Raw genomic sequence first — 25,294 nt, forward strand, 5'->3', positions numbered from 1 at the left:
GGGCCTAAATATGTGACAGTGGCCTGTTCCAGTGGTGGGTGACGTTATGCCTGATTCTCTGCTATGACATGAAGACAGATTCTGTGCTGACATAAGGCCAGATTCTCTGTTACAGGACCTCTCTCCTCTGCCTGGGCCTAAATGTGTGACAGTGGCCTGTTCCAGTGGTGGGTGACGTGAAGCCTGATTCTCTGCTATGACATGAAGACTGATTCTGCGCTGACATAAGGCCAGATTCTCTGTTACGGGACCTCTCTCCTCTGCCTGGGTGCCTGGGCCTAAATGTGTGACAGTGGCCTGTTCCAGTGGTGGGTGACGTGATGCCTGATTCTCTGCTATGACATGAAGACAGATTCTGTGCTGACATAAGGCCAGATTCTCTGTTACAGGACCTCTCTCCTCTGTCTGGGTGCCGGGGCCTAAATGTGTGACAGTGGCCTGTTCCATTGGTGGGTGACGTGATGCCTGATTCTCTGCTATGACATAAAGACAGATTCTGTGCTGACATAAGGCCAGATTCTCTGTTACGGGACCTCTCTCCTCTGCCTGGGCCTAAATGTGTGACAGTGGCCTGTTCCAGTGGTGGGTGAAGTGATGCCTGATTCTCTGCTATGACATGAAGACAGATTCTGTGCTGACATAAGGCCAGATTCTCTGTTACGGGACCTCTCTCCTCTGTCTGGGTGCCTGGGCCTAAATGTGTGACAGTGGCCTGTTCCAGTGGTGGGTGACGTGATGCCTGATTCTCTGCTATGACATGAAGACTTATTCTGTGCTGACATGAAGCCAGATTCTCTTTTACGCGACCTCTCTCCTCTGCCTGGGTGCCTGGGCCTAAATATGTGACAGTGGCCTGTTCCAGTGGTGGGTGACGTGATGCCTGATTCTCTGCTATGACATGAAGACAGATTCTGTGCTGACATAAGGCCAGATTCTCTGTTACGGGACCTCTCTCCTCTGCCTGGGCCTAAATGTGTGACAGTGGCCTGTTCCAGTGGTGGGTGACGTGAAGCCTGATTCTCTGCTATGACATGAAGACTGATTCTGCGCTGACATAAGGCCAGATTCTCTGTTACGGGACCTCTCTCCTCTGCCTGGGTGCCTGGGCCTAAATGTGTGACAGTGGCCTGTTCCAGTGGTGGGTGACGTGATGCCTGATTCTCTGCTATGACATGAAGACAGATTCTGTGTTGACATAAGGCCAGATTCTCTGTTACAGGACCTCTCTCCTCTGTCTGGGTGCCAGGGCCTAAATGTGTGACAGTGGCCTGTTCCATTGGTGGGTGACGTGATGCCTGATTCTCTGCTATGACATAAAGACAGATTCTGTGCTGACATAAAGCCAGATTCTCTGTTATGGGACCTCTCTCCTCTGCCTGGGCCTAAATGTGTGACAGTGGCCTGTTCCAGTGGTGGGTGAAGTGATGCCTGATTCTCTGCTATGACATGAAGACAGATTCTGTGCTGACATAAGGCCAGATTCTCTGTTACGGGACCTCTCTCCTCTGTCTGGGTGCCTGGGCCTAAATGTGTGACAGTGGCCTGTTCAAGTGGTGGGTGACGTGATGCCTGATTCTCTGCTATGACATGAAGACTTATTCTGTGCTGACATGAAGCCAGATTCTCTTTTACGCGACCTCTCTCCTCTGCCTGGGTGCCTGGGCCTAAATATGTGACAGTGGCCTGTTCCAGTGGTGGGTGACGTGATGCCTGATTCTCTGCTATGACATGAAGACAGATTCTGTTCTGACATAAGGCCAGATTCTCTGTTACGGGACCTCTCTCCTCTGCCTGGGCCTAAATGTGTGACAGTGGCCTGTTCTAGTGGTGGGTGACGTGAAGCCTGATTCTCTGCTATGACATGAAGACTGATTCTGCGCTGACATAAGGCCAGATTCTCTGTTACGGGACCTCTCTCCTCTGCCTGGGTGCCTGGGCCTAAATGTGTGACAGTGGCCTGTTCCAGTGGTGGGTGACTTGATGCCTGATTCTCTGGTATGACATGAAGACAGATTCTGTGCTGACATAAGGCCAGATTCTCTGTTACAGGACCTCTCTCCTCTGTCTGGGTGCCGTGGCCTAAATGTTTGACAGTGGCCTGTTCCAGTGGTGGGTGATGTGATGCCTGATTCTCTGCTATGACATGAAGACAGATTCTGTGCTCACATAAGGCCAGATTCTCTGTTACGGGACCTCTCTCCTCTGCCTGGGCCTAAATGTGTGACAGTGGCCTGTTCCAGTGGTGGGTGACATGATGCCTGATTCTCTGCTATGACATGAAGACAGATTCTGTGCTGACATAAGGCCAGATTCTCTGTTACAGGACCTCTCTCCTCTGTCTGGGTGCCTGGGCCTAAATGTGTGACAGTGGCCTGTTCCAGTGGTGGGTGACGTGATGCCTGATTCTCTGCTATGACATAAAGACAGATTCTGTGCTGACATAAGGCCAGATTCTCTGTTACGGGACCTCTCTCTTCTGCCTGGGCCTAAATGTGTGACAGTGGCCTGTTCCAGTGGTGGGTGAAGTGATGCCTGATTCTCTGCTATGACATGAAGACAGATTCTGTGCTGACACAAGGCCAGATTCTCTGTTACGGGACCTCTCTCTTCTGCCTGGGCCTAAATGTGTGACAGTGGCCTGTTCCAGTGGTGGGTGAAGTGATGCCTGATTCTCTGCTATGACATGAAGACAGATTCTGTGCTGACATAAGGCCAGATTCTCTGTTACGGGACCTCTCTCCTCTGTCTGGGTGCCTGGGCCTAAATGTGTGACAGTGGCCTGTTCCAGTGGTGGGTGACGTGATGCCTGATTCTCTGCTATGACATGAAGACTTATTCTGTGCTGACATGAAGCCAGATTCTCTTTTACGCGACCTCTCTCCTCTGCCTGGGTGCCTGGGCCTAAATATGTGACAGTGGCCTGTTCCAGTGGTGGGTGACGTGATGCCTGATTCTCTGCTATGACATGAAGACAGATTCTGCGCTGACATAAGGCCAGATTCTCTGTTACGGGACCGCTCTCCTCTGTCTGGGTGCCGGGGCCTAAATGTGTGACAGTGGCCTGTTCCAGTGGTGGGTGACGTGAAGCCTGATTCTCTGCTATGACATGAAGACAGATTCTGCGCTGACATAAAGCCAGATTCTCTGTTACGGGACCGCTCTCCTCTGTCTGGGTGCCTGGGCCTAAATGTGTGTCAGTGGCCTGTTCCAGTGGTGGGTGACGTGAAGCCTGATTCTCTGCTATGACATGAAGACTGATTCTGTGCTGACATGAAGCCAGATTCTCTGCTATGGCATGAAGAGACTGATTCTGTGCTGACATGAAGCCAGATTCTTTGCTATGGCATGAAGAGACTGATTCTCTGCTGACGTGAAGCCAGATTCTCTGCTATGTGACCTCTGTCCAATTGATATTGGGTCATTTTTATTTTTTGAATTTTTTTTTAAATTCATTTCCCTATCCACATTTGTTTGCAGGGGATTTACCTACATGTTGCTGCCTTTTGCAGCCCTCTAGCTCTTTCCTGGGCTGTTTTACAGCCTTTTTAGTGCCCAAAAGTTTGGGTCCCCATTGACTTCAATGGGGTTCGGGACGAAGTTCGGGTCGTGTTCGGATACCGAACCCGAACATTTCCGGCAAGTTCGGCCGAACTTCTCGAACCCGAACATCCAGGTGTTCGCTCAACTCTATTCACACCCTAACAACAGTATAGGACTCAAGCAGAAGGTAAGCTCTGACACGGAACACAGATACCACAGTCAGCATGGCAGCAGGAGGGAATGAGGGAACCTATGCCCGCGTTTAGGGCTAGAAAGGCAGGCACGGAGCGCTGTGCTAACAATGTGATTCTCCATCTTCATCCTTCTTGTCATTTCTCCTGCCAAGTCACTGTTGTGCTTCTTTAATGCTTTTCATCTGAAGCAAACTGACAAAATTTTGGATTAGAATTTGTGCAAAATTTGCAACAAATCCAGTTAATTCATCGCCAGATTAAACACATTCTATCATTTTGGTATCCAGCTATTATGCAGAGATATGTGTCTAGATGCAAACAAATCCTGTGCAACGAGTCCACAAATCCTGTGCAACGAGTCCACCATTGCTTCATTTTAAATGCACAGGAACTATACAAAATGGTTGCAAAAGTCTACATACCATTTAACACATTTTCTATCCTTTGATACTTTGGTTTTGCATAACATCATCTTACTTTGTGACTACACAAAGTATTTCCAGCATTGGCATCAAACTTCAGAAGTCACTCCTGCCCTGTCACATACTTACAAATTCCAGTCATTATCCTGGAAAGTGGCATCACGTTCCAACCTAAAGTTTTCTATCTGTAAATTCATGTAGCCAAATAAACAATTCTTCTACTAACCCCGGTCTTTTCTTATACAGATTCTGTCTGTGAACGGAACCCTGGATATAATATATATACAAGTCCATCGGTGATGGTGCAGCGAGGTCTCTGTGTCCATGTTCCATGCTCATTTACCGTGGACAGTGATGTGCGGTTATCCATATCTACCACTGGTATATGGTATCATCTCTACAATGGGAATGGACATCCTGTTGCTTTTAAAAACATTTCTGTACATCGGACATTAGGACGCTTCTTTCTGACCGGAAATGTGTACAGCGGAGACTGCTCATATTCCATAGAAGACCCATTGCCTACAGATGAGGGAAGATATTTTTTTAGAGTTGAAGATGATGATCCCGTAAAGTTCAGCTATCAGGATATCCAGCCTTATGTGGATGTAACCGGTGAGTGTGAAATATTGTCCAGAGCTGACCAGAGGTGACCACAATGGATGGATCTCACAACATCTGCTATTTTTCCTGAGATACTGCAACATCATAATTTTTAGCTGTGTCCCATATATCCTATATATCCCAGGTATATGAGCGTATCGATTTGTACAAATACGATTTGCTCATTTGTACAAATTTATCTGTGAGGGAGAGTCCCTCTACAGACAATTAAAGAATGTGTCAGCAGATTAATATGGGCACAACTATTGTGCGGCTATAATAGTCATAAGTATGTGCCGTGCCTGAGAGTATCGGGTCATATACAAATCATCTGGCTAGTCAAACGAATTAGGAAACGTCCACATGCCATCAAATTCCTGCATGCGGAGCGTGAATTAATTTGTTTAAATACTATAGCGCAAAAGCCGATTACTAAAGCCATGCAAGATGTGTGACCATATTAATCTGCCAGTAGATGGACTTTTCTGAGCTGAGGGGATGTTCCTAAAAAAGTTAAAATTTGTTCAGATGAATGAATCAGTTTGTTTAAATCAATTCACTCGTCACTAATATAGTATATTCCCATCATCCTATGCAATGTGCATGTGCCATAACATTCTGATCTGTGGGGAACACACATAGAAACCCCTCTTTAACAATCAGGTCTTGGCCCCTGAATGACATAGAAGCACATTTTATTTGCATATTTTGATCACTATGGTTCAATTTATGAAGTAATTGCAGGACATGTCTATAGCTATGAAACCAATTAAGGAATAAAAATAGCAAATAAAACCTGCAGGATGACCTCAAAACCACATATTTATTCACCACATTATGAGGTTGGATTCAATTGACGCAAATGGGGTTTAGGTTGTAACTTAAAGTGATTGTAAAGAATGAAGGGGTGGGGGTTGGCAACCTTCCCCCTCCCCCACATGGCTGGACTTGCAAAGGAAAGATGACTTACATGCTCCCCTCTCCTTCTCCTCCCGAACCTATGCTGCTCCGCTGGGCTCCCTCGATGTCAACATCTGCTTTGACATTGCTGCAGCCAATTAGTGACCGAGGCAAAGGCTGGATCCCCTTGCATTATGCGACCATTTGTCATGAGACAAGAGGAGCTGGTCACCTCCTTATTTGCAACAATGTCAAACCAGATGTTGACATCGAGAATGCCCAGCATCGCAGACATGAAATGGGGACCCGGTGCCAGGAAGAAGGTGAGTAATCTTTCCTTCAGGTCTGGCCAAGTGAGTGAGAACAAAAAAAACAAGTTTGAGAACAAAAAAAAACTTTTTTTCACAACCCCTTTAAGTCTTTTTGACTATTTCCATATAATTTCCTATTCTTATAGATCTCACAGATAAACCTACCATCTCCTCTACAAGGCTGGTGGATGGGGAGGAGGTGACTTTGACCTGTACAAGCCCTGGTAGATGCTGGAATATAAAACCACAGATTACATGGGAAGGTATAACTGGTATAAGACAGAAGATGCATGATGTCACCTATGGAGATGGCAGCAGAACCTTCCATTCAGATATCACATTCATCCCAAGGAAGTCACACAACAATTCTCCATTATTCTGTAAAGTGACCTTCAAATCAGGAGTGACCACAGTGGAGAAGAGGACGCTGAATGTTGAATGTAAGTCAGACTCATCGTAATATCATATATTCCTTACCAATCTAACAAGAATAGGATTTAAGAAGGTGTATCACCAGCCAGTGCTGAAGAGGGCACAACACTTGTTACATGACACCTCAGACAATCATGTATTAATTGTATAGCAGCATTATTTATACATTGAATTTAGACATGAGAGAAATGATTCTAAATGAATCATATTCATTATGAATTTAGCAAAAATTCTGTTGATAAATAAATGTGAAGTTTGGTGATTCACTTCAGACAAATCATACAAAATTGTGGAAGACCACATGACCTGGGAGGGGGGCTTGCCATGATAAGCTCACCAGCTGACAGACAGCTGTAAGCCAATAAGGGGGCAGGATTTTTGCAATCTCTGGGCTAGCTCAGACACAGGGTCAGACTGACCCACCAGAGAACCAGAGGATCCTCCAATGGGCCAAAGCTCTAACCATAATGAACCCCTAATAAAACAAGGACTTAAGGTCCTGTATGCACAGAGAGTGGGCCCTCAGAATAATTTCCTCTGGTGGGCCCGATGGGCCCAATTTGGGATACAACGCCACCTGCCTCGCTTAATACCCTCTCTGTCTGTGATCACCCCTCCTGCCGTGCTTAACACACGTTCGGACAATACACTGGCCACAGGGCAAGCCATCACCCCCAAGGCGTAAAGGGCAAGCTCGGGCCATGTGTCCAATTTGGAGACCCAGAAGTTAAATGGGGCAGAACCATCAGTCAGTATGTGCAGACGTGTGCACACGTAGCAGTCTCCTTCTAAGAAGGTCCATATCAGATGGCAGTGCTGGATGTTGTGCTCCTGCGCCTCATACTTCCACTGAGCCCCCGCTGTTAGGTGGGAAAACCATCAGTAGTGTGTCTACCAGCGTGCACTTGTATTTACGCATCTTCCGATCACGTTTCAGTGATGGAAGTAAGGGCGGCACATTGTCCTTGTAGCGGTGATCCAGCAGGGTGGCAACCCAGTAATCAGCACTGGTAAGAATGAGGGAAACCTGTTCCTTCTCTTCTTCCTCCTGTGCCACCACCTTATCCATTACCATCTGAAGCATGTTTTCAAGGAGGCACAGATGGCCTGCACTTTCTGAAGCAGCTTGGGGTAATTTTTCAGGAACCTCTGCACCACCAAATTCAGCACATGCACTAGGCAAGGGATGTGCGTCAAACCGGCTAGACCCAGATCTGCTACGAGATTTCGCCCATTATCGCACACCACCAGGCCAGGCTTCAGGCTCAGCGGCACCAACCACTCATTGGTCTGTTCTTTGATGCCCATCCACAGCTCCTGCGCAGTGTGGGGTTTTTCCCCCAAAACAGAGAAGTTTCAGAACAGCCTGCTGTCATTTCCCCCTGGCTGTGCTGAAGTTGGTGGTGCAGGTGCTATGCTGATCAGATGATGAGGCGCTAGAGGAGGATGAGGACACAATAGACGAGGAAGCGGAGTAGGAGGAGGAGGCAACAGGAGGCGTCGAGAAACATCCAGAAATCCTGGGTGGTGGTAAAACATGCACCAAACCGATTTCCACCTCAGGCCCAGCTGCTACCACCTTAACCCAGTGGGCAGTTAGGGAGATATAAAGTCCCTTCCCGTATATTGTGGTTATGTGTACCTTGCCACTTATGGCATTGCCCAGCGCACACCTGATTTTGTCTAACACTTGTTCGTGCAGAGCAGGGATGGCTTGCCTGGAAAATTTGTGGCGGCTGGGAACTACGTACAGTCACCGTCATTAAGATTTTAAAACTGTCTGTCTCTGTGAGATGGGGAAACAACTCTCCTTGTCTGAACACTGTGTAGATTAAATTAAATGATTTGGACTGACATTCTGCAGCTTGGCCACAAGATGCCGCTGTTTCCTAATCACAGCTACAGATTGCATATATTTCCATATTCATGAGAGGTGGGATTACACAGAGCCTGGAGAGGAAGAGAAAGAGAGCATCCATCTTAGACGGAGCTGAGACTGTGGAACTGTGTCAGCAGAGAATGTGACAGCATCCAGGTGTGAGAGCATCCTTCAGTGACCAGAGCTGCAGCTAAGTGAAGCTGATCGTGTCCAAGACCCTGATTCTGACCAGAGAAACGAGGATTGCTTCCAGGAATGCTGAGGAGCAAAGCTACATACTCTATAGTACCGCGTGCTTGTTGGAGAGGCATTTGTTCTGTTCAGAGTCACCAGCGGATGCAGAGCAGACCTGGGTCGGTAAGATCATGCACGCACCTCATTACAGTGTTGGCGCCTAGTGACTGAGACCAGCCCTGTAGTTACTTAGATAGGGTCTCTGTTTGTGTCAGGCAACAAGTGCTGCTATTGTCTATTGCAAGGACTCCATAACTTTAAGGGACATTTCACACTGGAGAGCTGATAAACTTCCCACAAACTCAAGCCAGGCTGGTGTTTTGGCTCGGACGGTATACTCAGGCACGTGCTACAGGAACAGTTATGGGAGGGGGAATACTGTAGAACACTGTAAGATTGTAAGCTGTTGTGCTGCACCTCAGGCTAGCCCGTACCACACACCCAAACAGTTATTCTTGTTCGTTAGGGTAATAACAGGTAAGGTGTGGCTGTTTAGTTGCCCGCCAGTAGGTAAATTACCACTCTTTCCTCCTGCATCCATCGGAGGGCGCCGTGCTGTGTAGCACAGGGGTCTCAGCCTTTGGGCTGTATATGTAAATTTATTGTATATATAGCATTTGTGGTCGAGTTCATTACCATGTTTAAGTAAAATTCTGCTTTGGCAAAAGCTGGTGGTGGAGTTGTTTTCCTTGCTCGTGAGTTCGCTGTATCCTGGGGAGCCCACCCCGGTACACGGCTTTCATCTCCACCAGATGGAATGGCAGCATTTCAAAGGCCAGGAATTTTGAAATACTGCCATTCAGGGCCAGGGTTCGCAGGTGGTACTTCCTCTTTCTCTACACTGTTTGGGGGATGGACAGCTGAACGCTGTTTGGGGGATGGACAGCTGACAGCTGACAGTGTGGAGATGCTCAGTGACACTGCTGGTGGTGTTGCTGTCACATCCTCTTTTTGCCGGGTGACAGGTGGCCCTGTTGCTCCAGAGGGTAAGGAAGCGGCCAAGACTGCAGCAGAAGAGGGAGAAAAAGGGCCCTCTGATCTTTCATAGTTTCTCAGGTGTCTACTCAACTGCAGTTGTTTGTTCGGGTGCCCGGACACTGCAATGTTTGGTACAAACCCGAATATTCTGGTTCTGGTTTGCTCATCCCTACTTATATTTAATACCAGCTGCACAGCTCTTGTGGGTGTATATTTACTTGAATTGGCTACTAGATGTGATATAACTAGTGTTGGTCGAGCACCAAAGTGCTTGTGTAGAACACTTCCCAATGCTCAGGTGCTCTACAGAGCAACCAAGCACAATGGAAGTCAATGGGAGAACCCGAGCATTAAACCCAGCACCCACTGCTCTGAAGAAGAAAGTGTGTCGGGACTCTACTGTAGTTTGGCTTAGGAGTCCTTGCTCTGACTCAATATATAACTATGTCCATATATGGAGTCAATGCTTGGGGACACCCAGTGTATTTAAATCAAATTTAGCCTCTATTTCTGAAAAGTTTCTGGCGGTACTCACAACCTTCTGCATTACAGCCAAGAATCTTAACCACTACACTATATAGCTTCATGGCTAGTTACTATAAAAATAAAAATAAATAAATAAATAATAATTATTATTATTAATAATAATAATAATAATAAAAAAATAATAAAAAAAATTCCTATACAGCAGAAGTCTCATATTTTATTTTATTTTTTAAATGGTAGGACATGGAGCTGTATAGTGTAGTGGCTAACATTCTGGGCTGTACTGTAGAAGGTTGTGAGTTCGAAACCTATCAGAAATTGAGGCTAAACTTAATTTAAACATATATATAAGATTTAAGCCATAATATATTTATATATATTATATATATTTAGATTATATAATATATTATAATTAGTGTTGGTCGAGCACCAAAGTGCTCGGGTGCTTGAGTAGAACACCTTAAATGCTCACCCGAGTACAATGGAAGTCAATGGGAGAACCCGAGCATTAGACCAGGTACCCCCTGCTCTGAAAAGGGGAAGGTGTCTGGTTCATAGAAAAAGGTCAGAAATTGATGGAAACACCACCAAAATCGTTCTGGAACAGCATGGAGAGGATGTCTGGATGCATCTTGGACTCCCAGGTCGCTGCTGGGAACGATCTTGTCCAAGTAGTACGCCACTTTTACAGACTGACAATAATATGCACAAAACCGAAGATAAAATTGATTTTAGAGGAAAAATTGTTAGGAAACATTCTTTCCTGTATTACTAGCAACCCCCAGCCCAACCCTCACCGGCACCGTAGGGGCTCCTCCCTCCCCCCAAGCAGGCAACGGAGACAATCCTGCTCCCCAAAGACCAGCAACCCGCAAAGCTACCCAGCAACTGACTCAGCCCCCGAAGGGCCTCCATCGGTCAGGTAAACTAGCTTTCTCTACCTCAGCTTTTTCTACCTAAAATGGCGCCTGGGTTCCTGCTTTATTCTCTTAAAAACCCTACAGCTCCACCCCTTTTCCTTAACCCAACCTCATCCCCACTTAACCTCTCACTGCCCTCATCTAGCCTGCAACTTCCCCTGATGTCCCCTCGTCCCCAAAACCTATCATGGCAGCCTCCCTTTAGGCTGTCGCTCTAGTACAGCTGCACTGGAAGTGGAGTCCCTTTGATGCATTGGGCGGTTTTCACCACCCGCTGCAGTGCCTTGTGGTCAGCCACAAAGCAATTCCCATACCAGACTGTAACATCTGCAAACTTGATGATGGAGTTGGATCCATACCTAGGCCTGCACTCATAGGTAAAAAAAAGGAGTAAAGAAATGGGCTCAGCACACAGCCCTGTGGAGTAGAGGAACGGGCTCAGCACACAGCCCCGAATAGGTATGGATCCAACTCCATCATCAAGTTTGCAGATGACACCATGGTGATCGGTCTCATCAGTGACAACGATGAGTCTGACTACAGGGAGGAGGTAAAGCACCTAGCTGTGTGGTGCGCTGACAATAACCTGCTCCTGAATACCAGCAAAACAAAAGAGCTCATTGTGGACTTCAGGAAGGAGAAGAGAGACACCTATGACCCCATCCACATAAATGGCACGGCTGTTGAACAGGTCTCCAGTTTCAAGTTCCTGGGGACCTACATCTCTGAGAATCTGTCCTGGTCAACCAACATCTCCAGCCTGGTCAAGAAGGCACATCAGCGCCACTTTTTCTTGAGGTCACTGAAGAATAACCACCTGTCTGCTGTTATAGTGGGTAACTTCTACTGCTGTGCGATAGAGAGCATCCTGACCAACTGTGTTACAGTCTGGTATGGGAATTGCTTTGTGGCTGACCACAAGGCACTGCAGCTACAGGGCGATCGTCATTCAGGCACAGTGGGGATGAGTGTTTCGGCACTGGCACAATGGAGGTGGTCTTAAAAGCACGCTGGTACTACTGCCTGGGCAAGCGACAGGTTAAATATGTCAGTAAAAACCCCTGCAAACTTCTCAGCACATCCTCGAAGCACACGTCCGGGAATACCATTAGGGCCAGCAGTCTTGCGAGCGTTGATGCTGCTCAGTGTATTATAGACATCTCTGATGGTGAGAGTGAGGGTATGGCAGTCATCAGAGGGTAGGCTTCTGGCTGACTTTTCCTTGTTGTCCTTGTCAAAATGAGCATAAAAATCATTTAGCTCATTGAGGGAGGACACATTCATGGCTGTCTGTGTGGAACTACTAGGCTTATATTTAGAGATGGCCTGAATGCCATGCCAAATGCGTCGTAGGTCAGAGTTGACAAAGTGTTCCTCCACCTTCAGCTTGTAGCTGTGCTTGGCCTTCTTGATGCCTCTCTTCAGGTGTGCCCTGGACGTACTGTAGGCCTGAGCGTCACCTGATCTGAAGGCAATGTTACTTGCCTTTAGTAGAAGCTGCACTTCCTTGTTCATCCATGGTTTCTGATTTGGGTACATGGTGATCTGCTTTTCTGTGGTAACATTATCAATTGTAGTGTTGATGTAATCCAGTACTGAGTTCGTGTAAGAGTCGATGTTAATGTGGCCTGAGAGGCAAACATGCTCCAGTCCGTGTCATTGTCTTCACTGATGATTTCACTCGGTTGATAAGCTGTGAATACTTGGCAGTGAGAAACAAAGAAAGGTGATCAGACTGACCCAGGTGGGGGAGGGGCATTGCCTTGTAGGCTCCAACAATGTTTGTATAGACGTCGTCCAAGGTTTTATCCCCTTTGGTATGTCAGGAGACATGTTGATGACATTTAGGTTGCGCTGACTTTAGATTAGAGTGGTTTTAGTCATCCGCTACAATAAATGTAGCCTCAGGATGTGCAGATTGTTGTATACTGATGACCGCATGGAGTTTATTTATAGCAAACCTAGCATTAGCATCTGGTGGAAGTGGAATATATGCAGCTGTTATTATAGTGGAGATGAACTCCTTTGGCAGATAGAACGGTCTACACTTAACCATGAGATACTCTAGGTCAGCTGAGGAGTTTTTTCTAACGATGACAGAGTTCGTACACCATGCATTATTAACATAAATGCACAGTCCTCCGCCTCTTGTCTTACTGGAACCATCTGCTATTCTGTCTGCCGGAAAGTGTGGTGTCCGATTATCTCGATAGCATTGTTAGATATTCCGCTGTGTAGCCATGTTTCCGTGAGTATCATGACATTACAATCCATAAGTATCCTGTTGTCAGTGATCCAAAGTCATAACTCATCCATGTTGTTCACCAGGGACCCCACATTAGCAAAGGAAATGCTGGGTAAAGAAAGCCGGGGCAGTGTTAGCCTTAGCCTAGCTGTTAGCCTGCCACATTTCCCCCCCCTTTGTTTGTGGTCCCTGCGCCATCTTCGAGCACTTCCGGTCGGCCGAGTAGCATGCGAAGCGTCGGATGTTCTTCTTATTTCAGGGATGAGTCGAAGGTTTCTGATAAAACAGTCGAAGTTGTGTAATCCTATATCCAAAATCTCTTGTCGGGTGTAAGATGTAAAAGCAAAGCTGTTCTGTACGAACAGACCCGAAGTGAGCAAAAATAACACTGCTAACTTGCAAAATCTGAGGAGACGCTGGGACTTGCGTTGTGCACGCGCCGCCATCTTACCAATTTTAAGAGACAGGCACAATTAAATGTCTCTCCCCAGCTACAAACACACTGCACACTGCTATAGTCAATTTGCAATGGTCTATTGATGCAGTGCAATGTGTTGTATTAAGCTGGTATATTACTAACACACTAAAATGCGCTGAATTTAACTTATATAGTAAAGTGGTAAAATGCATTAAATGCTCAGTTTTAAGTGGTAACAAAATTGTAACTTTAGGAAGAATTTTGCAGGAAATGCTGCTGGAGGTGCTCAGAGTATGCATATAAAACACATATGAACTTTTTTTTTTTAAAGGATGCCTACTCGTACACAAAAAATTTAGTTGTGTAGACACTTTAGGATTTTTGTGAATGCAGTTGTCACGGGGTTCCGAAGGTGCACTCGGTCCCCCATTGCCCGCAGAACTGTTGCTTAGCTTTTGGAATGAGGTTCTGTGTTTGACCTCATTCCCAGGGCGGCTTTACTAGCTGGGTGGCTCCTTGCTCCTAAGTCTGCCTTGAGCGCCGAGCTGATCACTCGGTGCTCGACTGGTTGGTCTGTCTGTCATGTGACGCTGGCCACGTCACATGACCCTCACTCCCCACTATAAATACAGGCAGCCTGCTGGCTACAGGTTGCCTGTTAATTTCTAGGTTCCTGGTATTTGTTGGACTGCTGAATACTTACCTGATCCTGTTCCTTGACCATCCTTTTCCCTGATCCTCCTGTACTGCGCATCCGTCCTGGTATTGTGACCTCGGCTCCCACCTGACTACTCTCTTAGGACTCCTCTTGTACTTCTCTGCTCTCCTGGTATTTATGACCCCGGCTTCTCCTGACAATTCTCTGCTTGCTCCATTTGTACTTTGCAGCTTTCCTGGTATTGACTCGGTCCGTTCACGTCCTGTTGTTTGTCTGTCTGTCATCCCTGCACTTACTCCAAGTTAGGGATTGCCGTCCAGTTGTTACCTGTCATTAGGACTCGCGAGGCAAGTAGGCAGGGCCAGGGGTAAGGGTGGAGCGCAGTGGTCACTTCCCTCCCCCCTGTGTGTGTGTGTACGCGACCGTTACAGCAGTCCATTATGGGAACAGCTCCAGCAGTCATCACTGTAAAACCTACGAACCAAACAACGTGCCTATGCTATCCCTCTGCCTACTGATAAATGCCTGACGTTTCTACCTATTAATTCAATCTACCTAACTAAATTTATCCCTAATCTATTCCTGCAGCATTCTAGGATTGCCGGCTTGTGTATGTAATGGGTGTCTGCCAGAGCAGCCAGACGCACGGCACACACCCTGTCATATCAGAGGCTGAGCTTATGGCGTCTATGCTTCTGAGCTAGCCTAGAGCCTGAATGACCAGCCCCCTGATTGACTGACAGGCTGCCTGTCAACCAGTCAGCATGGCTGTGAGAAAGCCTCCTCCTAGCGTCATGTGATCCTAAGGTTTCATCCTCCCTGCTCTGTTTCCCTTGCATTTTAACAGTAAAATGGCCATTTTATGCATTTAGTCCGAAGCAAATCGCCAAAAATTTGGATTTGTTTGGTAGAAGAATTTTTGTGAAATTTGTAACAAATCTGATTAGTTTAGAATCAATTGGCTCATCTCTATTCCTTACCAAACTAAAATTAAAAATCTGTAAGAAGGTATATGACAAGCGGTTGCTGAAGGAACGGCCACAGATGACACGTTTCATGTGGTCGTGGAAACCATATATCATGTATGTATTGGATAGCAACATTATTTATGCAGATATATATTAAATAAGTTTATTATAGAGCTGCAATTTGATTGTTTATTGGTATTGTTTGAGCACTATGTGAAATGCTTAGACTTTGATGCAGTATAGTTCCAGCTATAATTATTGTTGCACTGTATGGTGGTTGCACTGTATGGTGATTGCACTGTATGGTGATTGCACTGTATGGTGTTCAGAATTGTTTGTTAGGCAACTGAATGGAAATGTCATTTGGCTACTGCATGCAAGTTAGCTTTTTTCCAAAAAAGAAAAGAAAGCTGAACTTTTACTGCCACCAGATATAAGGAAGCTATCCTCAAATTGAATGCTTAACTTTTTAAACAGGCCTTGTAGCATGCAGCCATTATCCAAGTTATGCCTCAAGGCTTGTTTAAAAGGTTGAGCATTGACTTACAATATAATGACCTTACCTAGGGTGGCACTGGAGGCTCAGATTTTTTTTCTTTTTTGCTTAATTCTTTTTCAACAGAGCATTGCCTAGCCTGTAACACTTCTTAGGCCTCCTAGGCACGCTCCATCAGGAGAAATAGTAAAAGCCTCCTCCCCCAAATTTAATTGGGCAGTTTAATTAGGCACCGTATGAGTTGCTGTACAATATATGACCGTGCACCATATGTTATTACAGAGATAATCAAGGTTTCTGTCGCCACTTTCCAGATAATATTCCCAGATCCACACTTTAAGGGTTTTCCCAGGCTCCTGACACTGGAGACCTATCCTCGGGATAGGCAATTAATATCTGATCGGTGATGGTCTGACCCCCAGCACCCCCACTGATCAGCTGTTTCCTTCAGCCTCCAGTGCTAGAACTAAAAATGAATAAGGAAGGAAGCAGGAAGCAAACAAACCAAGGTATGGCCGCACAACATTTCACATACAAACAATACAACTGGGAAACAGGGACCGTTCTAAATTAAAGTGGTATTAATGAAAAAAATAGAAGCTCTTTGCGCACATTTTTATTCAAATGTGTGTCAGGCCCATCTAACCAGACGTCAAGGTGGCTTCTGCCGATGGTTTCCTAACACGACACACGTTTGATCAAAAATGTGCGCAAAGAGCTTCTACTTTTTTTTCATTTATAGTAGGTATAATACCACTTTAATTTAGTATGGTCCCTGTTTCCCAGTTTTATTGTTGGTATGTGAAATGTTGTGCCGCCATACCTTTGCTTGTTTGCTTCCTGCATGTTAGCTTAATGGATGTGCACCTGCAACTATGAATGTTCTTGTAGTAACGAAGGAAGCAGGCAGCTCTGTAGTGGCCATGCAAGGGCTACTGAAGCTAAGCTCTCATAGAAATCAATGGAATCTGAACTGCAGTAACCCAGTATTAACACTGCACTTTGGACGGAGCCTCCTATTCCATTTACAGTGCTAGTCCCAGAGCCAGAGGCGGTAGGGAACAGCCGATCGGTGAAGAAGCAGAGTGTCGGACCCTCACCAATCTAATATTTTTGAGGTTAGGTCATCAATATCAGGAGCCTGATGAAAACCTGTCCCCAGGAGATTCTGTGCTATATCAGGCACAGTGCTTTCTAGGGCTAGCTTAGCCTCTCACTTAGCAATTTGTTGCTTCCTGATTAGTAGGACCAGGCAAAATGACTACAGTATGCAGAAACCTAGCCCTGCCAATCATGAAGGAGAGGGAGAGGCTGACAGATGAATCAGCAGGTGCACAGAATGGTTTGAGCCCACCCTTGGTGCACTTAACTGCTTATTTACATATGATTGGAAATCTTTTTTTTCTGCAGTATGAAGCAATGGCTCACTATGACCATTATCATTGCATTCAGCTGAGCTAGTCTTACAAGGCCGTCTGCCTGGTTTATCAGTGAATTTTCTGGTCACCAACTCCCTCTAACTTCAACACTAGACACAATTTAATTGAAAATCTGCAAGGCCTACAGGTTCCACTGAACATAACATTATGGAGGCTGCTGGAAAGGGGACCCGTAAGATCTTCTGGCATGTTTTCTTAGGGGGTAATTTATAAAACTTAAATACGCCTATATTAGCCGTATTTCAGGCGACTTTTCCCTTTGCCCGCCCAAGTGGTCATGGCATGGGCGGGCAAAGGGACAGGCCAGCAGGCCCATCTCATTCATCGCCTCTTCAGTACTCCAGCGTATCGTCCACTAGTTATATGGGTTAAGACCGGCCTCTAGAACACCGGTCCTAAAGGGATTATCCCATCTTAGACAATGGGGGCATATCGTTAGGATATGCCCCCATTTTCTGATAGGTGCGGTCCTACCGCTGGGACATACAAGGATAACGGAGCGGAGAAAGTTGAGGAGGGCGCATGTGAATACCCAGCCGCCCTCCATTCATTTCTATGGAGCCGCTGAAAATAGGCGAGTGCTGGCTCGGCTATTTCCGTCGGCCCCATAAAAATGAATGAGAGCGGTGGCCGCACATGCGCTGTGCGCTAACATTCACTTCAATGGGAGAGGCGGGGAGCTGCGCCTGGTGGTGGACGGACCCCGGGGTCCTCCAGCCACAACTCTCCCCAGCTCTGTTCTCCTTGTAGGTGTGGGTCCCAGAGGTGGGACCCGCACCTATCAGACAATGGGTGCATATCCTAGCGATATGCCCCCATTGTCTAAGATGGGATAACACCTTTAATAAATGAACCTCCTTGTCTCTAGTGAAGCTGTTGCTCAGGACAAGAGATGTGCAACAATGTTACAGTGTGAGCGATCTGATCGTTCTATATTATATTGAGAGCAGCAGATTGTGCTAGATATGTTTCAAATAAAGTTTCTACACCTTTATTAAATGTTATATTAACTTTTATTACAATTTGTATGGTTTGTTTTTTTCCAGATTCTCCATCTATAAAAATTATCATGAAAGGTAAGTTAATGCAGTCAAATTACCAAAACTTTAAAGTCACATCTGTTTATATCATAAATAATGGAAACCTATAAAAAACCTCAATACAAATGCAAGGGCCCTCGAACATACAGACAAAATACACCCAGGGAAACAATGTATCCATAAGAGATAAATGCATATAAAGAGACAGATGATCGATACTGAAAATCGGTAATTCTTAGAGAAGAAGATTACATAACAATATTCAATGTAACGTGGTTATACTGAGAAAAATAACATTGTACGGAAAAGAACCATGAACCATTACTGAATACTGCCGTCATGAAATAATAAAACAAATCAGAACCACATGGAAACCATAGAAACATACAGGGAGTGCAGAATTATAAGGCAAATGAGTATTTTGACCACATCATCCTCTTTATGCATGTTGTCTTACTCCAAGCTGTATAGGCTCGAAAGCCTACTACCAATTAAGCATATTAGGTGATGTGCATCTCTGTAATGAGAAGGGGTGTGGTCTAATGACATCAACACCCTATATCAGGTGTGCATAATTATTAGGCAACTTCCTTTCCTTTGGCAAAATGGGTCAAAAGAAGGACTTGACAGGCTCAGAAAAGTCAAAAATAGTGAGATATCTTGCAGAGGGATGCAGCACTCTTAAAATTGCAAAGCTTCTGAAGCGTGATCATCGAACAATCAAGCGTTTCATTCAAAATAGTCAACAGGGTCGCAAGAAGCGTGTGGAAAAACCAAGGCGCAAAATAACTGCCCATGAACTGAGAAAAGTCAAGCGTGCAGCTGCCAAGATGCCACTTGCCACCAGTTTGGCCATATTTCAGAGCTGCAACATCACTGGAGTGCCCAAAAGCACAAGGTGTGCAATACTCAGAGACATGGCCAAGGTAAGAAAGGCTGAAAGACGACCACCACTGAACAAGACACACAAGCTGAAACGTCAAGACTGGGCCAAGAAATATCTCAAGACTGATTTTTCTAAGGTTTTATGGACTGATGAAATGAGAGTGAGTCTTGATGGGCCAGATGGATGGGCCTGTGGCTGGATTGGTAAAGGGCAGAGAGCTCCAGTCCAACTCAGACGCCAGCAAGGTGGAGGTGGAGTAATGGTTTGGGCTGGTATCATCAAAGATGAGCTTGTGGGGCCTTTTCGGGTTGAGGATGGAGTCAAGCTCAACTCCCAGTCTTACTGCCAGTTTCTGGAAGACACCTTCTTCAAGCAGTGGTACAGGAAGAAGTCTGCATCCTTCAAGAAAAACATGATTTTCATGCAGGACAATGCTCCATCACACGCATCCAAGTACTCCACAGCGTAGCTGGCAAGAAAGGGTATAAAAGAAGAAAATCTAATGACATGGCCTCCCTGTTCACCTAATCTAAACCCCATTGAGAACCTGTGGTCCATCATCAAATGTGAGATTTACAAGGAGGGAAAACAGTACACCTCTCTGAACAGTGTCTGGGAGGCTGTGGTTGCTGCTGCACGCAATGTTGATGGTGAACAGATCAAAACACTGACAGAATCCATGGATGGCAGGCTTTTGAGTGTCCTTGCAAAGAAAGGTGGCTATATTGGTCACTGATTTGTTTTTGTTTTGTTTTTGAATGTCAGAAATGTATATTTGTGAATGTTGAGATGTTATATTGGTTTCACTGGTAAAAATAAATAATTGAAATGGGTATATATTTGTTTTTTGTTAAGTTGCCTAATAATTATGCACAGTAATAGTCACCTGCACACACAGATATCCCCCTAAAATAGCTAAAACTAAAAACAAACTAAAAACTACTTCCAAAAATATTCAGCTTTGATATTAATGAGTTTTTTGGGTTCATTGAGAACATGGTTGTTGTTCAATAATAAAATTAATCCTCAAAAAGACAACTTGCCTTATAATTCTGCACTCCCTGTAGATATGTCTGTAAATAAATAAATTACCCTGCTTTACCTTATTGGTCATTCTGGAAGGTCAGCTGCTAGTGTGCCCGACCCATTGTTCTGTTATCTACTCCACAGATGTATCCTGGGTCCTAAACAGCCAAGTCCATCACCTAGGGGTACCCTCAGCTTCATACTACCCAGAGTGGTTTTGGAAGGCTGGTAGCAGTTTTGGGGCTCAATGGAATGATCCAGACAGTGACTTTAGTTCTTACTAATGCCTGGTGGCCCTGGCGATTTGAGCATCAGTTGAAGAATGAGGGTAATCCCAATGTAAGAGTAGATAGATAGGAAGACAGACAGTGACAGACAGACAGATAGATAGGATATAGAGTAGATAGATATTAGATATTTCTCAAGCAGTGACAAAATATGGAAGTGCAATGTGCATATTTATACAGGTTCACATCATCAATCATTGATTGTCCTAATTGATCAAATAAATTACCCAAAATATCAAAATATCATATATAACATCATGTATCCACATTACATAATTAGTATTGCAATTTACCAAATCAAGTAACCTCAGTGCAGCAATTGGGCATTATTTACAGGCAAACAGCAATCATAAATTCATATATTCATAAATAATTAGCGCAATAATAAACTAATACATCTGTTCAATGATCATCTTCAAATACCTTAGTGTAGGTGTATAATACCTTAGTGCAATCCTAGAGAGGAAGGTCCTAGAGAAAGCGGGGGATGTGGTCCACATGGATGTCGGCGTGTTAGTTTCCTTAGTGCGCATGTCCAAGGACCTTTTGAAACTTCTCGATCACGTGATCGCGTATCCAATTCATTGATGGTCTTGCGAGAATGCAAAAAGTGATCTGTGTTGCGTTCCACCACACTCAAGGCATGAACCGCAAGCTTCACTATAGAGATCCAAGAGCCAATCGCGTGCTGTCCACATTGTATCAGTGAGTCACGAACTCAGGCTCAAGAAGCGCTCAATGAAAATGAATAGAGATGCAGTGGAGATGGAGGCATAGAGTTCTTTTGAGTCACTCACACAAATGACCCGCTGCATGCTCACTTGCTTGGGTAGTGACAGCCGAATTGTCGCCATTCAGCAGAGGGATGACTTCTGGCTCTCCACCTTGTTGTACCCTCGCTACTGGTCCAAAATGGGGGTCTTTTTTACACCCAATGAGAGGGAGGACAAACTGAACTACTATAGAGACATCCTATGTAGTCATTTTACCTCTGCCTATCTGCGCCATTGTCCATCCTATCACAGGTCTGACCAGGGAGGCCCTCTGCGCTCATGTTCCACTGCCATGGCTGCTGGGGAGGGGTGGGGTGGCAGGAGCAGTACCAGCTCCATCAGCAGCAGCCTGAGTCTACAGTTGCTGATGAGCAGATTTCTTCACCCGCATAATGAAGAATCTACTCACCAGCAGCAGCAGGTAGACATAGAGCAAAACCTGAACCAGCAGGCAGTGGCATACTTGGAGTGCACCCTGCCAGCCGACATTGAAGATCTGCTGGACTACTGGTCAGCCAAACTAGATTTGTGGCCACAACTAGCTAAGTTTTCCCTGGAAAAGCTGTCCTGCTTGGCCAGTAGTGTGGCATAAGAGCGGGTGTTTAATGTGTCTGGGGCCATAGTTACCCCAAGAAGAACTTGCCTGTCCACCCAAAATGTAGAGAGACTGACGTTTGTCAAGATGAATCAGGCATGGATCAGCCAGGATTTTCACCCACCAATTCCTGATGCATCTGACTAGATCATCCATGGTGCCACACCATCACTTAGATAAAAGAGACTTATTTCTTCTGGCTACCTGCCTCAGCTACTATTCTGATGCTGCCACCTGCCTGATGCCACACATCTGATGCCGAGTGCTCCTTCTTTCACCCACCATCTTCAGCGAGTACTGGTATTGCCACCCACCTCCACACTATGACACCCTGCCACTCTGTGGTCTCCTCATGCTGCTGCCACCTCCACACTATGTCACCTTGCCACTCTGTGGTCTTCTGATGCTGCCACCACCTCCACACTCTCTCACTGTGCCACTCTGCAGCCTCCTGATGCTGCCGCCACCTACAGACTCTGTCATTGTGCCACTCTGTGGCCTCCTCATGCTGCTTTCACCTCACCACTATTTGACCTTGCAACTCTGTGGTCTCCTCATGGTGTTGCCACCTCCACACTATGTCACCTTGCCACTCTGTGTCCTCCTGATGCTGCCGCCACCTCCACACTATGTCACCTTTCACCTTGCCACTCTGTGGTCTCCTCATGTTGCCGTGACCTCCACACTCATTGTGCCACTTTGTGGCCTCCTCATGCTGCTTTCACCTCACTACTATGTCATAGAGCCACTCTGTGGACTTCTCATTTTGTTCCCACCCTTCCTAATTCATGACTGGGCAACTATTTAGCCTTTTTGGCTTGGCTGACATAATTTATTTGACCCTTCCTCTGATCTGTCAGAAGGAAGGTAAAATGAGACACACAACGGATCCTGTCTGTGTAGCAGCTGTAAGGCCTGCATGGTCCCAACAGAATTGTCTTGTGATTTGTTATCCAAAAGCAGGAGTATGTACAAAACACAGAAGACTTGCAACTATTTCGTTCACGTGTCATCTCTGTTTTGGATCCACTCCTCTTTTTTTGGCATTACCAATACTGATGGATTGCTAATCAAATGCTGACCGAGTGAAGACGGATGCTCCACAGACAGGATCCGTTTTTTGGGGGTTATTGTTCTGACGGATCAGAGGAAGGGCAAAATAATCAGTGCCGTCAACACAAACTTACTGCTGACACCCTCTCCACTCTGTCGGGGCGCTCTACTTGTATAAGCATATAACAGAACAAGTTTTATAGACATTTATGTGAAATCAGCTGACGATGGTGTAAAAGGAGTTTGCTTCTTCTTGGCACTAACATCGACCTGTAAGGCTGAGTTCATTCTTGAGAGTCAGTTTTGGCCCCGTAACGGCCCAAAAAAGTGAAGTGTGCAGTGATTCTAAGAGCGACGCCTGTCATCTGCATGTCATATGGACCACAGTGTTCTACACTCCTATCAAGGCACAGTGTTCTACACTCCTATTAAGGCTCTCTGCAGCCAGAAAATAGCTGTTTTTTTACGTAATTTGTCGCAAATAAAATGAGATCGAACCACATTTTTCCGCAAAAAATTGGCGACTTGAATTTTTGAAAAATTCGCTCACCTCTAATCATGATAGTAATATGAATTAGTATTTTTATCTTTTATTACTACTCATTAATCATGCAGGGGTGCTATGCTTGTTTTTTATGTATTTATACTCTATCAATGTATGTGATTTTGTTTTTATATCAACTATTTATTTATTATTTTTTGAGATCTTGCATTATTTATTTTTTTATTTATTTTGCATTAATTTATTATGTTTTTATAATAATACATGTGTAGTCCTACATGCATACCCAATACCCAGAAGGAGGTGTGCGTACCCTATTATCTCTATTTTTTTTAAATAAAATAAAAATGTAATGCTTAAGATCTTTAAACATAGAAGCAAAGTCAGGGATCTCCTGACTATACGGCAATGTATTTGGTTATTAACCTCATACCGGACACCACATATAGAATTGCGTAGGAATCATGGTTTAACCAAGTTTTAAAGGGGGTCTGTCACCTCCATATGGTCATATACAGTGCTTAGACGGCTCTGTAGCACACCTATACAGAATTGTAACAGTACCTTTGTTCTTTTCTTTAGACTTGCTCCAGCAGGAAAAAAATGAAGTTTAATTCATATGCAAATGAGCACTCGCAAGTGCCCAGGGGCGGCGTTCACTGTGTAGGTGCCCAGGCTGCTCTGCCTTCTTTTCACTTTACTCCTCCCCAGCCTCTGCCTTTGCCCGCCTTCCAAGTCTATTGCCTCATCGATAGGGCAAAGGAAGAGGCTGGGGAGAAGTAAAGTGAAAAGAAGGCAGAGCAGCCTGGGCACCTACACACTGAACGCCGCCCCTGGGCACTTGCGAGTGCTCATTTGCATATGAATTAAACTTCATTTTTTTACTGCTGGAGCAAGTCTAAAGAAAAGAACAAAGGTACAATTACAATTCTGTATAGGTTTGCTACAGAGCCATGTAAGCGCTGTATATGGCCATATGGAGGTGACAGACTCCCTTTAAGATCAAGGGACGTTTCTCCTACATACCACAAATTGCAGGGACAAGAAAGTAAATAAATTACATAATCCGAATTAAATGTCAAATAATGTTTAATAGGGAATGTATCACTAGTGTTCGAATGTGTAAACCAATCGCCCTTAATCTTAAAACAGCAGTTGACACAACCCAGACATGGTAAACACCCCATCTTGCATGTCATTAGGAAAGTTTGGCAAGAAATATTAGTAGATAATGTATCAGCAGATACAAGTTGATCATTTCGATTTCTGGATCTGCGATAGGAAAATAATGGCGGTTTTTCAAACTCAGGAACATTTCTCTGCATGGGCCAATGTTGTCGAATAACAGCATTCATCCTTGTGCTATATTCATTGTATGTAGAAATGAAAGGAATCCTATAAGAAGGACTATGTCTACTTGTACTCTTTAATAAATCAGCTCTATTCAAATCCAAAACCCTACACTTATGTCTTTGCAAAAGTCGAAGAGGATATCCCCTAAAGTGAAATTTATAGACCATGTTGTATAGAGAGGTAATGAGAGAATTTTCATTGGACACTATCTGTTTCACCCATAAAAATTGCTTAATCATGTTACGTGGGTGACAACTAATGTAACACAATAGAGAATTTTGGTCAGTAGGTTTCACGTTGATTTGCAAAAATGAATCAAGGAAAGTAACTTTAGTATCCAAGAATAGTATATGACTGGAAGATTGGACCAGAGTAAATTTAACCTCTGGGTCAATCTCGGTCAAGTAGACATGAAAATCAAGTAATGACTCCAGAGAGCCTAACCATACCAGGAAGACGTCATCTATGTAACACCATCACAAGTGGTGGGTAACATAGATGATGTCCTCCTCCAAATGGTGCATGTATATACTTGCGTAGGTTGGGGTCACGTTGGACCCCTAGGCGACGCCTCTCTGTTGGATATAAAACCTGTCCTGAAACATGAAATAATTTGAACATAAAACAATTCCAGTAGTGTCAGAATGAAATGTTGT

General features: G+C 45.0%; 1 protein-coding gene and 1 long non-coding RNA gene across 2 annotated transcripts in view; both read left to right on the plus strand.

The window, feature by feature from the left end:
• Positions 1–6,234, plus strand: part of LOC120991849 — a 106,637-nt gene extending 100,403 nt beyond the window's left edge. The window contains exons 3-4 of the long non-coding RNA XR_005776837.1: positions 4,403–4,771; positions 6,117–6,234. This is a non-coding gene — a long non-coding RNA (uncharacterized LOC120991849). The remainder of the gene's footprint in view (positions 1–4,402; positions 4,772–6,116) is intronic.
• An 11-nt stretch (positions 6,235–6,245) lies between these two features.
• The window catches only part of LOC120991890 (sialic acid-binding Ig-like lectin 10), a 63,169-nt gene continuing 44,120 nt past the window's right edge, over positions 6,246–25,294 (plus strand). Inside the window, exons 1-2 of the mRNA XM_040420634.1 lie at positions 6,246–6,410; positions 18,170–18,199. Coding sequence (XP_040276568.1) covers positions 6,257–6,410; positions 18,170–18,199 — 184 coding nt within the window. The 5' untranslated portion in view covers positions 6,246–6,256. The remainder of the gene's footprint in view (positions 6,411–18,169; positions 18,200–25,294) is intronic.

The sequence above is a fragment of the Bufo bufo genome, chromosome 1 (genome assembly GCF_905171765.1).
Source record: "Bufo bufo chromosome 1, aBufBuf1.1, whole genome shotgun sequence".
Lineage (NCBI taxonomy): Eukaryota > Metazoa > Chordata > Amphibia > Anura > Bufonidae > Bufo > Bufo bufo.